The 14028-nt window shown below is 42.1% G+C and overlaps 1 protein-coding gene and 1 long non-coding RNA gene across 3 annotated transcripts in view; one reads left to right on the forward strand and one right to left on the reverse strand.

Annotated features, from left to right (window-relative positions):
- NELL2 (neural EGFL like 2) overlaps positions 1-612 on the reverse strand; it is a 360426-nt gene extending 359814 nt beyond the window's left edge. The window contains exon 1 of one of the 2 annotated variants that reach the window (XM_056573979.1): positions 266-612. In XM_056573979.1, the coding sequence (XP_056429954.1) occupies positions 266-326 (61 nt within the window). In that variant the 5' untranslated portion in view covers positions 327-612. The remainder of the gene's footprint in view (positions 1-265) is intronic. The other variant, XM_056573978.1, reaches the window with a different exon arrangement.
- On the forward strand, positions 559-8516 carry LOC130369153 (uncharacterized). The gene is made up of 3 exons (XR_008892681.1): positions 559-693; positions 5611-5765; positions 7344-8516. It is a non-coding gene; the product is annotated as an uncharacterized LOC130369153 (long non-coding RNA).
- The last annotated feature ends 5512 nt before the right edge of the window (positions 8517-14028 follow it).

Genomic DNA, 14028 nt, shown 5'->3' on the forward strand with positions numbered 1-14028 from the left:
ATACATCGGATATTGTACATGAATAACCTCAAGTGCTAGGAAATTCTCACAGTACCTGCTAAATGAAAAGGCTTTTTATAGAAAAAGGAGAAGCGCCCACACCCCACATCAGTACCAGTGACCTACTTTAACAGGGGTTTAAAACTTGGATTTCCCTTATTCTCATCATCCTCTGTTATATTAGGTTACAGTTCTATATATAGATATGTAGCTAATACCTAACACTTCCCAGTCACACTAGAATGAGAGAAAACCTTCTTCTTACCTGGCTTGAGGCAGACAATAATGCAGATTATGCCTGCTATAAACTCCATGGTGATGGGCATAGGATCAGTCCATAGTATCCCTTTCTGTCTTCTGTCTGTGATCTCAGAGATGATGCTCCCTCCTAACAGAAGACAGGGAGCCAGCAGATGAGCCAGCAACTTGGATTCCCCAAAGCTCGCATCATTCCTGAGCAGGCAAACCCAGCAGAGAGGAGGAACACTGGCTTAACCCAATAAGTGCCCTGCACCCACAGCCAGACTTTAATCCAGAGCAGGACCAGCGCAGAATAAGCAGCAGGCACTTGTGTCAGCCTGAACCTGTTACAGACAATGGATTATTCCATAGGAAGCAGGGCACTCTAATTGCTACTCCAGGGATTTGGAGGAGGGGAGCAGGGACAGGATGATGTGTCCCTTTTCTCTCAGGGTAAGAACAATTGGTCCTTGCAGCAGCAGATCAGAATACACTGCACACTGGCAGGATGCTTACAGTTTGTGTCCTCTCATGATTGACAGGGGGTGGGCACTTATCTGAGTGTATGGGTAGAGCTGGGCATCCCTGAGCTGATCTGTGTTTGCCTAAGGCAGAGAAACATTGTTTAATACCTGATTTCACATTGCCATTCTGCTGGAATATTTAGGGAGGCATCTCACATCTCTCATTCACCAGGGTGTGTATAGGCAGTAAATGGCTGCAAGGAAATTCTGTTCATTTGTTTTTAACTCTTCATTTTGTTTCTAAACCTATAACATATTGCCTCATCCTTCACACATCTTTCCCTACACATTCAAAAGTCAGCTCATTCATTAAAGGGTACCTTTCATCAAAAAAAACTTTTGATATATTATAGATTAATGTATGCAGAATAACTTTCCAAATACATGTTATCAAAAAATATGCTTCTTTCTATTTAATTTTCCACTATGAAAAAATGACCACAAGGGGTCTCCCTACCAGTTCTTTTTTTTAAAGATTTCAGACTCATGTTGGAGTCCTGATATCTCAGACTGCAGTCGGGACACAGACTCACTCCCTGGCAGGGAGCAGTGCTGAGTTTGTCTGTGTCCCGGCTGAAGTCTGAGATTTAGGACTCCAGCATGAGTCTGAAAACTATAAAAAAAAAAAAAAAAAGGACTGGTAGGGATACCTCTAGTGGTCATTTTTTCAAAGTGGAAAATTAAATAGAAAGAAGCATATTTTTTTAATAACATGCTTATTGGAAAGTTATTCTGCATACATTAATCATTAACATATCAAAAGTTGTTTTGATGAAAAGTACCCTTTAACCCTGTACAGTGGTCCCTCAAGTTACAATATTAATTGGTTCCAGGATGACGATTGTATGTTGAAACCATTGTGTGTTGAGACCATAACTCTATGGAAACCTGGTAATTGGTTCTGAAGCCCCAAAATACCATCCAAAAATAGGAAAAAGTTAAGATTAAACAAAAATAAGTAGATAACTAATACAGGTAAAGCAAATCCTTACATATAAAAGTAAGAAAGAACTGCTGGGATCTATAAATCACTGTCTATTTCAGTGTTTCCCAACCAGAGTGCCTCCAGCTGTTGCAAAACTACAACTCCCAGCATGCCCGGACAGCCTTTGGCTGTCTGGGCATGCTGGGAGTTGTAGTTTTGCAAAAGCTGGAGGCACCCTCTTTGGGAAACACTGGTCTATGTGGAGGAAAGAAGCTTCTTCAGGGTACTGTATAGTATACACAGTGTCCTAATGTGGTGTCCCGGTACCGTATGGTATATTGTACCTTGTGTGGTGGTCCCCAAAGTCAGAGTTCCTTGTAAGGGATGGGGTCCACCTGTTGAGTAAGTCCCCAGTCACCTCTTTACCTTTAACTTTGATGTGTTATATGTATAAAATGTATATAAATGTTAATTACCTTGATGCGGTCACAGGACCTTCGGTCATGTGATTCATGTTGGTTCCTCTATGGTATGTTGGAGGACCTTTGGAGGTCCTTGGGTCACATGTTTACCCATAACTCTTTGTACAGAAGATTGACAGTTGTTATGGACCAGTGAGCTTAAGTCCTGCCCCTCCCCATATAAGGGAGCTGTAGCCAATGATCGCTCTCTTGGATTACTGCTCTCGTGGATGCCGGACTATTAGGACGGATCTGCGCAACTTACAAAGACAAGCTAGGCCAGAAGTCTGCCGGCCTCAGCCTGAAACTAAACCATGAGTTAAAATCTCAATCCCCGCTAAAGCTAGCATGATTACTGGACCAGTCTAAACCCCTAAATCCAGTGGATCAGCGCAACAATTACCTTCCTAAGCTCAATAGACTCACGAGGTCCCAACCACTTGTCAGGCTCTAATAGACTTTGTTATATGGACTGTTTCTGTTCTTTATTGCATAAAATCTTCAGTAAAAGTTCCGACAAGTTTCTGCAAATCTCTGGTTATTTCTTATCTCCCTGTCGCTCTTGGGACGGGTAGGACAAGCATACAGAGAATAGCCCTCACCCTGGCGTCGCGAATAGAAAAGGTTAAGCAAGCACCCTTTAGTAACCGCACAACTACACCCCATATACCCTACAACCACAGGCTATCACACTAAAAAATGTAAAATGGAGCCGCCCTCACCTGATGTCCAAAGGAGCAGCTAACCCTGGCACAGGTAAAGAGTACAGAACATGTAATAACTCCCTGTACTGTAGGGGGCACTACCAGACACCAGTCAGTGCATGCACTTTAGGAAAACAGGGGTTTTATCTGTGAAATGTCCATTCTGATTGGTCGGTTTTTCCAGCCCTTGAAACGTTTTGCAGATTCCATAGCATTGTATGTTGAGTCTGCTTTCAAGTTACAATGGTCCAGAAAAGACCAAAATAAACTATTGTATGGTGAGGCCATTGTAAGTTGAGGGATCACTGTACAGCCTTAAACACTATAGGTGGATGCTGTGTTCAGGGTGACATTACGGCTAGGTTTAGACATGGGCGAAATTTATCATTACCTTAATGTTGTTGTTTTTTTGTCATAGTTTGGCGCCAGTGTGTTTGGAACAGTGTGTTTTTGCGTCAAATTTGTGCCACTTTTCATTGAGAAGCTTTCTGCCATCACACTGTGGCTTACTCAGAATGTTATTTCAACTAGCTGAAATGTCAGTGCAGGGTCAAAAGGATTCTGTAAATCACTATTGATCTGTGCTCAAAAATTCCACCAATGCAATTTTTTGTACACAGCTATGACATGTTGTACAACAATATTAATAAATTTGTCTTACTATGTCCGTGTAACATTTCAGCATATTATAAGCAGCATGTCTATGGTACAACTGTGAATATGTCTGTTTTAGACTATTTTATGAACTGTGACATTTGACATTTTGACTAGAAATTTTACCCAATTTAAATTTTTTTGCTCCCAGGGGCAATTGACAATACAGTATTCGTGTACTAGGAATAATCAGGAATCCAATGTTCTTTTTGATGTCCATGACATATGTGTCATTGCTTTTGACTGGTTTGTCTTGGTCAATAGAATCTAACAGAATAGACAATTAATGAACTCATGATGCCAAGTTATAATACTCTAATATCCTTCTATTACCTCCATGTGTCACTTTTTCCCGATTGTATGCACATGTGGTAAGCTTGTGGCGGTATAGGGTATATGGGGTGTAGCTGTACAGTGATCAAAGGGTGTTGGTTTAACACTTAACTGTCATGACGCCAGGGTGAGGGCTCCTCTGTATATGCTTGTCCAATCACCACCTGTCCCAAGAGCGATAGGGAGGAATAATAAATGATTGTCCACAATCGGAGGTTTAAGAAAACTGTCAGAACTTTTACTGCAGGTTTTATGCAGAATTAAACAGGAACAGTCTTTGTACAATAAGAGTCTATTAGGATCCTGACTGTTGGTTGGGACCTTGTGAGTTTTAAGCTCAGGAGAAATCTCCTGAGGAACCAACATGTGCTGTTCCGCTGGATTTAGGGGATTGAGTTTAGATCCAACAGTCACGCAGACTTTAGCGGGGAGTTGTATTGTAACTCACGATTTGGTAAGTTGCGGTATTATCAGGCTTCGGCCTGGTCTTGTCTTTGAAAGTTGCACGGATCTCTACTCTCTGCTAGTCCGGAACCCAAGAGAGAGAGGATTGGCTGGCAGCTCCCTTATATGGGCAGGGGCTGGCCTTGAGCTCATTCGTCCATACCATCTGTCAATCACTTTACACAAGGAATTATGGTCTAAACATGTGACCACACATGTGACCTAGGAAGGTCCTTTAACATACCCTAAGAGACTTAACATTAGTCACATGACTGAAGGTCCTGCGACACTATATACACAATTAAATATACAATTAAATATACATACAAACATCACAAAACTAAAGAAGAAAAAGGTGACTAGGGGTTATCCCACCAGGAGGACCCTACTGGAACAAAGTAACTCTGGCTTTGGGGACCACCATACAAGATACAGTATACTATATGGTACTGGGACACCACACACGGTACCCACAACTGGAAGTGCTGTAATACAAGTCTTTTTATTGTACATTTGTTGCTGACCTTTCCCAGCATTCCATGCAGCCAGATACAACATGTCATAAGTCCCATGGTCTTAATAGGGCAAGGCTATGCTGCAGTGGGTGGATATTATTACTTCAGTCAGAGGCATAACTTTCAGTTTCTGGGCCCGATGCGAAATCTGCAACAGGGCCCCATGTGCTAGTTATAATACTGGTCTTTTATGGGGCAGATGTACCAGGGCCCTGGTTCGACTGCTACATCTGCACCCCCTATAGCTACGTCCCTGACTTCAGTAAGTCCCTTTCACTCTGCTATCCACCCACCCACTGTAGCATAGCCACACCACACATGGAGACCATGTGACTTATTACATATTATCTCTGGCCTCATGGAATGCTGGGAAAAGTCAGAGACAACAGTAAACTAAAAAGACTTGCACTATCGCACTTCCAGGTGTGGGTTCCGTGGCTAAAACAGGACAAAGGGGTGCATGGAGGTAATAGGAGCTTATTACACAGTATTACAACTTGGTATCATGGGCTAAAAGGCTGAAGAAAGTCCTGGAATACCCCTTGAGGGTGCTTTCACATGCTATTTGTTTTTGCAGATTTTCCGTTGCGAATTTCTTTTTCCAAGAATCTGCAGTGTTATTTTATTTGTTAAATGTTTGTTTTGCGGAAAATTTCTCTGTGTATTTCTTTGTCTTCTTGTGTATTTTTTACTTTAGATAGTTGCGTGTTTTCCCTTATTTTTTATGGTTGTGTATGGTGTTAGTGAATTCCGCACGTGTTTCTTTTTTCCTGCGTATTTTAATGTGTTTTTTTATTTTTTACTGCAAAGTTTCGTTAAAGCAGGCATTGCCGGAAGTGATGTAATTCAGTGACTTCCTCCGAGATTCACCGAGTGGACAGCGCTGAGCGAGCGTGGATCTTCAGGACCATGGCTGGTTACAGCCGCATGAGCATTAACGTTTCTCAACTCTTTTCTTTTCATTGGTTAGTTCTTTGATCCTTGTATTTGTTTGCATTTTCTGCTGTCTGGCCTTTAGTGTGCAGTATCTTTTATTTTAGTAGTAGGGAGCATATTTGTCTCAGGCCTTTGCCTTTTCTCTGTTATTTTTGTATGTTAGGCTTTTTTTCATGGTGTCTATTGTGTCTTTTATGGTATTAATATTGTTTTTAGCCACATTTTTGTGTGTGTGTGTGGTGGGGGCAGTTTTTTTATTTTGTTTTGTTTTTTTGGGAGGGGGGGTGGATTTCTAGTTGTTTTTGTCTATTTTTTTTTTACACATATTAGATTTTTATTTTACTTTGAGTTTGTTGGTTACATTGGTTCAAGAGAATCCTGCTTTATGGGATACTCTTTGTGAGGATTTTAAGAATCATAATGTTACTGCAGAGATTTTGACCAAAATTTGGAATGTCATTGGGGGAGATTTATCAAAACCTGTGCAGAGGAAAATTTGTCCAGTTGCCCATAGCAACCAATCAAATCACTTTTTTCATTTTGCAGAGGCCTGGTTAAAAATGAAAGAAGTGATCTGATTGGTTGCTATGGGCAACTGGGCAGATTTTCCTCTGCACAGGTTTTGATTAATCTCCCCCATTGTGCTTATGTGGCACACTCATTACAATATGACTGTTGGTAATTTGTTTTGACTCATGGGTTTCATTGTCCCTGTTTTTGAGCAAGGTGATGATCCTTAACCTCTGTGTTTTGCCGTGAACCCTCACTTTGTCCTTCTTCTCTGGTTTGGTCCTTAAAGGGGTACTACCATGCTGACAACTTATCCCCTATCTAAAGGATAGGGGATAAGTTGCCTGATCGCGCGGCGTCCCGCCGCTGGGGACCCCCGCGATTTTGCACGCAGCACCCCGCTCTCATTAGGCCACGGAGTGAACATCCGCTCCTGGTCTGATGATGGGGCCGGTGATCTTGAAATCACAGCTCCGCCCCCGTGTGACGTCAGGCCCCGCCCCCCAGTGCAAGTCTATGGCAGGGGGCAAGACCGCTGTCTCGCCCCCCTGCCATAGACTTACATTGAGGGGGCGGAGCGTGACATCACATGTTCGCTCCGGGTCCTGATGAGAGCGGGGTGCTGCATGCAAGATTGCGGGGGTACCCAGCGCACGATCAGGCAGCTTATCCCCTATCCTTTAGATAAGTTTCTTATTTTATCTTTGGTTCTCCTTATTCTTTATTTATTAATTTTTTGTCTGTGCCCTCTTTCATTTTGAAATCCATTTGGGTATTTTTTGGCTGTAAGAGAACAAAATAAAACAAAACAGTTCAAATTAAAAGGTTGGTTGGTCATATTAAATGTGTGACACATTACACATGTGTGACAATTATTACATGCATGACATTTTTGAAACACACATGGGTAAGGTATTTTGTGCCCCTGCTGTTAAAATATGATTATTGTTTTGTACTTTTATGTGTTTTTCAAATAGCCTTCTAATATTATGGGTTATTTCTTGTAAATTAATTTCGAAATTACTATTCAATTTGACACTGAATGTTTGTGAGTTTAATTTTGAGACAATGTCCCGACTGGTATTTTTACCTTCTAGTCCTAGTGGCAACATTACAACTCCTCGTACGTTGGAACCAGACTATGACAGCCAACAATCGTCAGGGTCCACACAAGAGTAAAAAATAAGTCAAGAAGATGTTGCAGGACCATCTGATCAAAATGCCGACTAGGCAAGTAGATGAGCGGCAAATGATGGATACAATTCTAACGCTGGTAGCAGCCACAGAGGTGGCCGGTCAGGCGGTCGTTGTAGGGGACGAGCAATCACAGTAGAAAGTGAGGCAATAGCAGTGCTTCAAAGGGTAGATGCGGAGGACCATTGGGACCATATCACATATACAATGGCTGAAAGGCTGCGCAAACTCCCAGAAGGAAGACAATGGTCATGTGTTCCTGCAGTTTTTTTAAATGATGGCTTTAAATGCCTCTCCTGATCCTATTCCAGAAAATGCAGAGGTTATTACTACTATAGGCAACTTACTTAAAAAGTATTGCCTTGATAACCAGGTCAGCAGACCCCCGACAAACAACCCTTTAGATAACTCAGGACAGACTGACACTGCAACCCCTATGCCCAGATTTACAAACACCTATGAGGAAATGTATCAACAACAGTACAATGCACATTCTAGGTCAAATCCTTCTTCATATCTAACCTTACTTCATGGTCCATGTGATGAAGAAGAATCTCAGGGTACTGTTCAAAGGGTCAATTGAGTGATTTCCCACCATCACCATCTGAGCTAACATCTGGCCAAGAGCAAACACATTATCAGCCGCTGTAATGACTTGTATGAGGTTTGTTTAGTGATTTGTTTTACGTTTTCTAAACACTTTTCAAAAAAAATTAAGTTGGTCACAGTCTGTGGAAAATGGTCATCTGCAATCTAAATGATACAATTTGGCTGCCTTTATAAGCCAATATTATTGGACTACTTTTCATTCTGTTAGGCCAAAATGTTTGGTAAATTTTTTGAAGGGCAAACAAAATATGTAATGTAAGGATGTATCTATTTTTTTTCATGTGTAGCTGTTGACATTTTTCAACATTTTGCCATTGACATGGGCCATGACATACCTTTTATGTGATTATTGTTGTGTTGATTTATTCATGAAAATACCTCCTTTCTCCTAGAAGTAATCTTATGTGCATTATGACACTTACAAATACACTGCTTACACAATTCACATCTTTTCCTTAAAGGGGTATTCCACCCCTAGACATCTTATCCCCTATCCAAAGGATAGGGGATAAGATGTCAGATGGACGGGGTCCCGCTGCTGGGGACCCCGGGGATCGCTGCTGCAGCACCCCACTATCATTTCTGTGCAAAGCGAGATAGCTCTGCACGTAATGACGGGCAATACAGGGGCTGGAGCATCGTTACATCACGGCTCCACCCCTGGTGACATCACGGGAGGGGGCGTGGCGGTCGTCAAGCCCCCTGCCATAGACTTGCATTAAGGGGACGGGCCGTGATGTCATGAGGGGCGGAGCCATAACGTCACGCTGCTCCGGCCCCTGTATCGCTCATCATTACGCACACTCGAACTCGCTCTGCGCAGTAATGATGGCGGGGTGCCGCAGCGGCGATCCCCGGGGTCCCCAGCAGCGGGACCACGGTAATCTAACATCTTATCCCCTATCCTTTGGATAGGGGATAAGATGCCAGGGGCATAAAAAGATGCCAGGGGCATAAAAATATGTAAGATGAACCAGGCAAGCCTTGACATTTGTTTAGGTTACCTAAGATTAAAATTATAGGCTTTTCCAAGATTAGTAGGACATCACAATGCCACCCAGCCTTAATTTTTAGTACCAAGTTTAATTGACATATGGTAAAGAAGCCAATTTATTCATAATAATTATGGAAACGTTACTAACATGGACACATCCCCAGTTCCAGTATATGATCTACATGAGTGTGTAGATTATAAACAACCATGGTTTTACAAATTATGTAAAACAATGTATATTTTACCATTTAAGATTTTGTCAAAGTGCCAAATTTAAGGCAAAAGCACACTGTATGCACAAATGTAAGATTGTCATTACCATACACTTAACATGCTATGGAAGACTACTCCCTGGTGTGTAAACTCTCATGTTTTACTCTTTGTATGTCCAAACATCAATGTGACCCTTGATGGGTGCTGTCCTAATATTTTGCAAACTGTTGGATACTAGCTCAATTGTTCAAATGTCTGGCTTTTGGCTTTTTTGTACCCCAACAACTACCTTTTTTAACTTTATTGCTCCGGCCTAAATGGTTTACACACATTTGCATTTACAATGTAGCCCGATGTTGTGTTGATATGTTTTCATTTGCTGGTTCCATCTTGGTCCTCACATTAAGTCTCCTGATGTTACCTCTGTGGGGGGAAGGGGATGCTCATCCCCAACACAGGAGTATTGGCAAGGCATGGCACCTTCGGGGGATATGAAATAGTCAGTGTATGAATCACGAACAGAGCCAACATCACTGTCCAATGCTTCGGCTCCAAAATTGCTCACTGAGTCTAAAAAATGATGTGTGTTCTCCATATGATGGCGAAGATTCTCATTGTAAGTATAATTATGGAGAACACAGCATGTCTTTATGATAGCATCGACAGTTGCTGTTTCTAAATTGATGGCTGTGTGCATGATCCTCCACTGACTAACCATAACCCCGAAGGTGCACTCCACCACTCTTCGTGCCCGACTCAGCCGACTATTAAAAATTCTCTTCCTAGCATCCAGTCCTCTTTGTGGGTATGGGCGCAACAGGTTGGTTAGACCAGGGAAGCCTCATTTGGTACCATCACAGGGTGGAAGGGTGGATCCCGGAAGAGGTCGGGGGGCTGGGAGCGACACACAATCTCAAGAATTTGCTGTCCAATCTGTGATGACTGCAGCACACGAGAATCACCTGTACTGCCATAGGAGCCAACATCAATGGCAATAAATCTGTGATGGGCATCAGCCACTCCAATCAGGACAACAACAAAATATTTTTTGTAATTATGAAAAAGGGAGCCTGAGTGGGGTAGTTGCATGACCCTCACATGCTTGCCATCAACCGACCCCAGACAGTTGGGAAAGTTAGTCACAGATTGAAAGCCTGCTACTACCAGCAACCAAGTCTCCTTGTTAGGGCAAGGCATCACTATGGGCTGCAATTTCTGCTAGATCACATGGCACATGCAACTTACAATTCCAGAGATGGTTGATTTACCAACCCGGAATTGGAGATGCAGGGATGCAAAGCTATCTCCTGTGGCCAAAAATCTGTAAAAGAAAAAAAAATTGTTAGGGGGTATATTAAAAAGGAGGAAGTTTTTAAATATATATATTTACACAACTGAAAAAAATTGCAAATAAACCTAGCAAAATCAAAGTGACTACATGCACAGGAAGAACACATGGCTAATTTTACATAATGAGAAATGATGCAAAAGACAGACATCTAATAAATATCCCACCCCTACAACATTTTAACCAAAAGGTATATAATAAACAATAAAAAAAAAATAATATAGAAGCAGCATACACTATTGCCCCTAAACAAAAAATTATTGGCAAAAATAACAAAAGGCAGAAACAGGCACACATAAGATATTTACCGCAAGGTGATGAGCAGACGTTCTTCGGGACAGATGGCATTGCGAATTATGGTATGACTGAAGGTCAAGTAAATTCCCACAAGAGACAGCAGGTTATCAAACAAATCTATTGACAATCGGCAAAGACTTACATTTTTCCGGAAATCTACACAAAATTTTTTTAACACATTGTACTGGCAAAGTGCAAAAGAGCATAAAAATATAAAATAAGGTACAGTCCAATTCACAGACAGAAAAGGCACCAGTACTATACCCTTATCAAAGTAGTATAAAACTACACATACAGTGTGCTGCTTGTAGGTGCGTCTGTCACACATGCAATTAGAGGGTGGATCGGAAGGAAGCTGTGGTGTCTGGAGGTGCTCTCGTATATAATTCAATGTATGTGTAGCAAACATAGAATGAAAAGTAACGATGCACTCACACTTCGACTTCTGTACGTTGGCTGGAGGCTGAAGGCTATACCTCAGTCCCGGTGTTCCATGGCGGGGAGGCAAAGGTATAATGAGGGGAGCCTCAGATGCCAGCCACGGATCGCATCACGCCAACTGGCTCTTTGTTAATCCTGATACAAATTTTGAAAACAATATTTGAAATCATGTGCAAGAAGCAAAGGGTGAACCCATTGTTGCCGACGAAGCAATTCTTGCTAAAAAGTTAAAAACAAACAAAAAATCAGTGTCAGAAAAAAAAAAATATATGGCTCCTAGGAAAAGGTATCCCTATACTCTTAAATGTACCTCACGACGCTGCCTCTGAAAAATCGAAATTACTAACTGTAACAGCAACTTTAACATTTGGCGACTCAAATGGACATGACCATTTCCTTGGCCAGGAAAAAAAGGCATCTTGACAGTTACACTAAGAGCAGTGTCCTTAAACTCACACTCAAACAGGTAGACTACCTTTTTTTTTTGTCCAAACAACAATTGATGCAACTTTTATTCATCAAAAATCAAACAACAAATGTCAAAATGATGGACACATGAATCCAAACACAAATCCGGTGCGGAAAATACGTACAGAAAAATCGCAAATGCAAAATAAAGACAAAAGCACGAAAATGCGTATTTTAGTGCGAGAAAACAACGCAGAAAAAACTTAAAGAATTTGTTGCGGGTTTTTTTTTTTTTCAATTCTTTATTTTCGAGTATTACAATACAACAGAACATACAAATGTAATATGAAGTACATTACATAATGCTAATCAAGAAGAAAGAAAAGGAGAGTAAAGCAGGATAAAGGGGTTGTGTGGGCTAGGCCCCAGGCAACAATTAAAAAGACCATTGTGTTCCTGTGTTGATGTATCATTATAAAATCAATAAGATAAATCTATCAAGAGAAGTATTGGCCAACATCCACTCAGGACATACAGAAAACAGAAGGAAAGACATGTCTATAGGCATCCAATAAGTTTGAGGTATTGTCACCTAGGAGCCCAGTTAATTAGGTTGAACTGTAATATGAGTATGGTACTGAACACAATAGGACCAATGAACATGGGTACAGTGTGTCAGAGTACTGATAAAGAAGAAAGAAAGATGAGAAATGAAAAGGCTTAGAAATACTCCAAGGTGGGAGGCAGAAGAAAGAGAAAATAGAGAGAAAGAGAGACAAGTGGAGGATAAAGAATAGATACAAAGTTTTTGGACGTGGGTGGGGAGGTGAGGAAGGGGGGGGGGGAAGAGTGGGTTGGGAAAGAGGGGGGGGGGGGGGAGTTGTCTATGTGGTCATTTGCTGGAACCCAGTTGCGAGAGATCAGTGTTAGCATCACGAAAGCCCAGCCAAGGAGCCCATATACTCCAGTATCTGTCATGTGAGCGATCACTCCAACTGGAGAGCTCCTCCATTCTACACAACTGGGAAACCTTAGAGATCCACTGTTGAACTGTAGGAGGTGTTTCATCTAACCAATGTAGTGGGACTAATGCCTTGGCTGCAGTTAGCAAATGTGCAATCAAAGATCTCTTCGACAAGGGGCAATCCCTAGTCGATAAGCCCAAAAGAACCGCCTCAGGTGAGAGAGGGACATGCCTTCCCATTACTTTGTCTATGATGAGAATTACCTCATTCCAGTAAGACGTTATCTTGGGACACGACCACCAGATGTGAGACAAAGAGCCCACGCCCCCATGGCATCTCCAGCATGTAGGGGAAGCACTCAGACCCCAATGGTATAATAACTCAGGCGTCCTATACCATCTGGCTACTAGTTTAAAATGACCTTCTTGTAGCTTGACGCACCTAGAGAAGCCATGGGAGCCTGTTAGAATGGATTTCCTCTCTTGGTCCGTGAACTTGCGTCCCAACTCCTCCTCCCAGGATCCCAAGTACAACGGGTCAGAAGTTTGCCTCTCATCTCTCAAGTATGCGTTAAATGTGGAAAATTTTGGCTTGCAGTTCGGTGAAAGTTGCATCAACTTATCTATCCAGGTCGGGTTTTCACCAATGACACACACCTTTAGGAATTCAACACACGTCTCTCTGAGCATATGAAGATGTAGAAAGTTAGTTTTAAGGTGTGGAACTATCGTGGATAGTGTCTCAACTGTGGGTGGTTGGTTTCTGGCACATAGGGTTTTGACAGGGACATGTTGAAAGTGGGACCACAGGTCGTCTGCCTCTTGTGTGTCAGGGTGAGCTGCATAGGGAATCAGGGAACTTGGAAAGCATGGAGAAATCGGTGTTTTTCCGTGGTTTCCTTGTGTTGTGCCTTTATCATAAGCCCTTTTAATAGTGAGTGTACCTTTCAACAGTGGGTTATCAACATGTGAGAGGGAACGGCGTGTAGGCAGCCAGACATGACGATCCACCCCATAGCCCCGGGAAGCCATTTGGGAGCATTCAAGTTCCGAGCTTCCCAGCAAGCTAGTTCTAGTAGAGATCTCAACCCATCTGTGAATATGGTTAGCTGTATAAAGCATAGTAATGTCTGGCATACCTATGCCACCGCTCCTCTTAGATCTAGTGAGAAGGGAATGTGCTAAACGTGGGCGCTTCCCTGACCAAGGGAAAGCTCCAAAGAGCCGTTTCCACTGCATGAGATACCATTTAGGTAGTTCTATGGGTACCATGCGTAGTAAGTAGAGTATGGACGGTACAATGTATGTCTGTAG

The sequence above is a fragment of the Hyla sarda genome, chromosome 4 (assembly GCF_029499605.1).
Source record: "Hyla sarda isolate aHylSar1 chromosome 4, aHylSar1.hap1, whole genome shotgun sequence".
Lineage (NCBI taxonomy): Eukaryota > Metazoa > Chordata > Amphibia > Anura > Hylidae > Hyla > Hyla sarda.